Genomic DNA, 1692 nt, shown 5'->3' with positions numbered 1-1692 from the left:
GAAATGGTGATCGACAAAGATAGGGGCAAGAATATTCCTAGATATTTGGTGTACGACGTTATTATGTACGACGGACAGGATGTTAGTAAATTACCGTTCCACCCTGATCGTTATTCCATTATCGAAAACAAAATAATCGCCGGCAGGCTAAAAGCTATGAAGGAGGGACGATTGATAAAGGAACGCGAACCGTTCTCGGTGCGAGTGAAGTATTTCTGGGACGTGACGCAGAGCAAAAATCTGTTGGGCGAGAAATTCGCTAAGCAGCTCTCTCACGAACCGGACGGCCTGATATTTCAACCCGCCAAGGAAAAGTACTGCACGGGAGTATCCGCGGAGGTTTTAAAATGGAAACCGTTGTCGTTAAACTCGGTAGATTTCAAACTGAAGATCGTCACGGAGTCGGGCGTGGGGATCCTGCCGCGGAAGATCGGCCATCTCTACGTGGGAGGACTGAATAAGCCGTACGGCAACATGAAGATTACCAAGCAGATCAAAGATTTGGATAACGCGATTGTCGAGTGTAAATTCGAAAACGGCCAATGGATCTTCATGCGTCAACGAATAGACAAGTCGTTTCCCAATTCCGTAACGACCGCCGAATCTGTGTGCAAAAGCATCAATAGGCCGGTTACGAAGGAGCGGCTTTTGGATTATATTGAGAAGTACAGATTTGCACGGGACGACGCGGATCTTATGCCACCACCAAACAAAAAACCAAGATAATCCTAGATGCGTTATATCATATTATTAATCATAAATGTATTGCAATTTTTACAGTTTCAACAATTGTATCATGACTCGATTGTTGAGAAATGAAGACTTTCCGAATAATCTATATTTATTTAATTAGAATGTAGGCAGTTTAAGCTCAAAGGTACTTTGACTTAATTTTAGGCAGCTACGTTCTGTAGCTACGGTCACTTCGACCTGATTTTTTAGGAATGTTAAATAGGTTGAATAATGCATGGTAACGTTTTAGAATAAAGAGCAGTATGTAAGAACAACAACTATGGATCCCAACGTTTAGTTTTGTGTCAAACGTGCCGTTCTTAATCATGATTGTCTTTCCATCAGGTTATTTTAATTTGTTTCAGTGTATCATACACATTTGTTTCATGTAGCATATTTTGATGAATTGAGATTATTAATTGTTGAATAAAAAGGACTTTGTAATAACATATTCACGCTTTGTGATTATTTATCCTACATTATTTAATTAATGGAATAGTAAAACATCGATCACGTATTTATTTGTCAGTCTTTTCTAGATTAATATTATTTTTATAATAGAGTCGATATTTTTCCGAATTAATAGTAGAACTTGAAAAAAAGATTTTTCATGAAAAAAATAAATGAAAAATATAGAATAAAATGATATATATTGTTTCTTCGAGAAAAATAATTTAAAAAATCGGAAAATACTGCATAACACGTAGTTAAGAATTCTTTTATGTGGCACAAATTCATCCTACTTACTTGCATATTTTGCATTATTGCAGATCGTACCGTATTGTTATGGTACGCGAAGGACTTCACGTCGAAAGATCGCAAGTCTCTGCGCGTTAACATAGAATTCGATCACGCAACATTGATACGCTGGTCCCCGGATGGAAAGGCATTCATTATTCACAAAGGTGTGGCTAATGCCATCGAGGTGTACAAGATCGCGAAGAAACCGGACGGTCATTT

General features: G+C 38.0%; 1 protein-coding gene across 1 annotated transcript in view; it reads left to right on the top strand.

Annotated features, from left to right (window-relative positions):
* The window catches only part of LOC112465461 (mRNA-capping enzyme), a 5205-nt gene that overhangs the window by 1307 nt on the left and 2206 nt on the right, over nt 1-1692 (top strand). Inside the window, 2 exon segments of the mRNA XM_025033021.1 lie at nt 1-736; nt 1503-1692. The exon segment at nt 1-736 is cut by the window's left edge and continues 1307 nt beyond it; the exon segment at nt 1503-1692 is cut by the window's right edge and continues 167 nt beyond it. Of these exon segments, the coding sequence (XP_024888789.1) occupies nt 1-736; nt 1503-1692 (926 nt within the window).

The sequence above is a fragment of the Temnothorax curvispinosus genome, unplaced genomic scaffold (genome assembly GCF_003070985.1).
Source record: "Temnothorax curvispinosus isolate PA1 unplaced genomic scaffold, ASM307098v1 QBEX01015206.1, whole genome shotgun sequence".
Lineage (NCBI taxonomy): Eukaryota > Metazoa > Arthropoda > Insecta > Hymenoptera > Formicidae > Temnothorax > Temnothorax curvispinosus.
The sequence above is the reverse complement of the archived record's forward strand: the minus strand, read 5'-3'. Positions and strand labels throughout refer to the sequence as shown.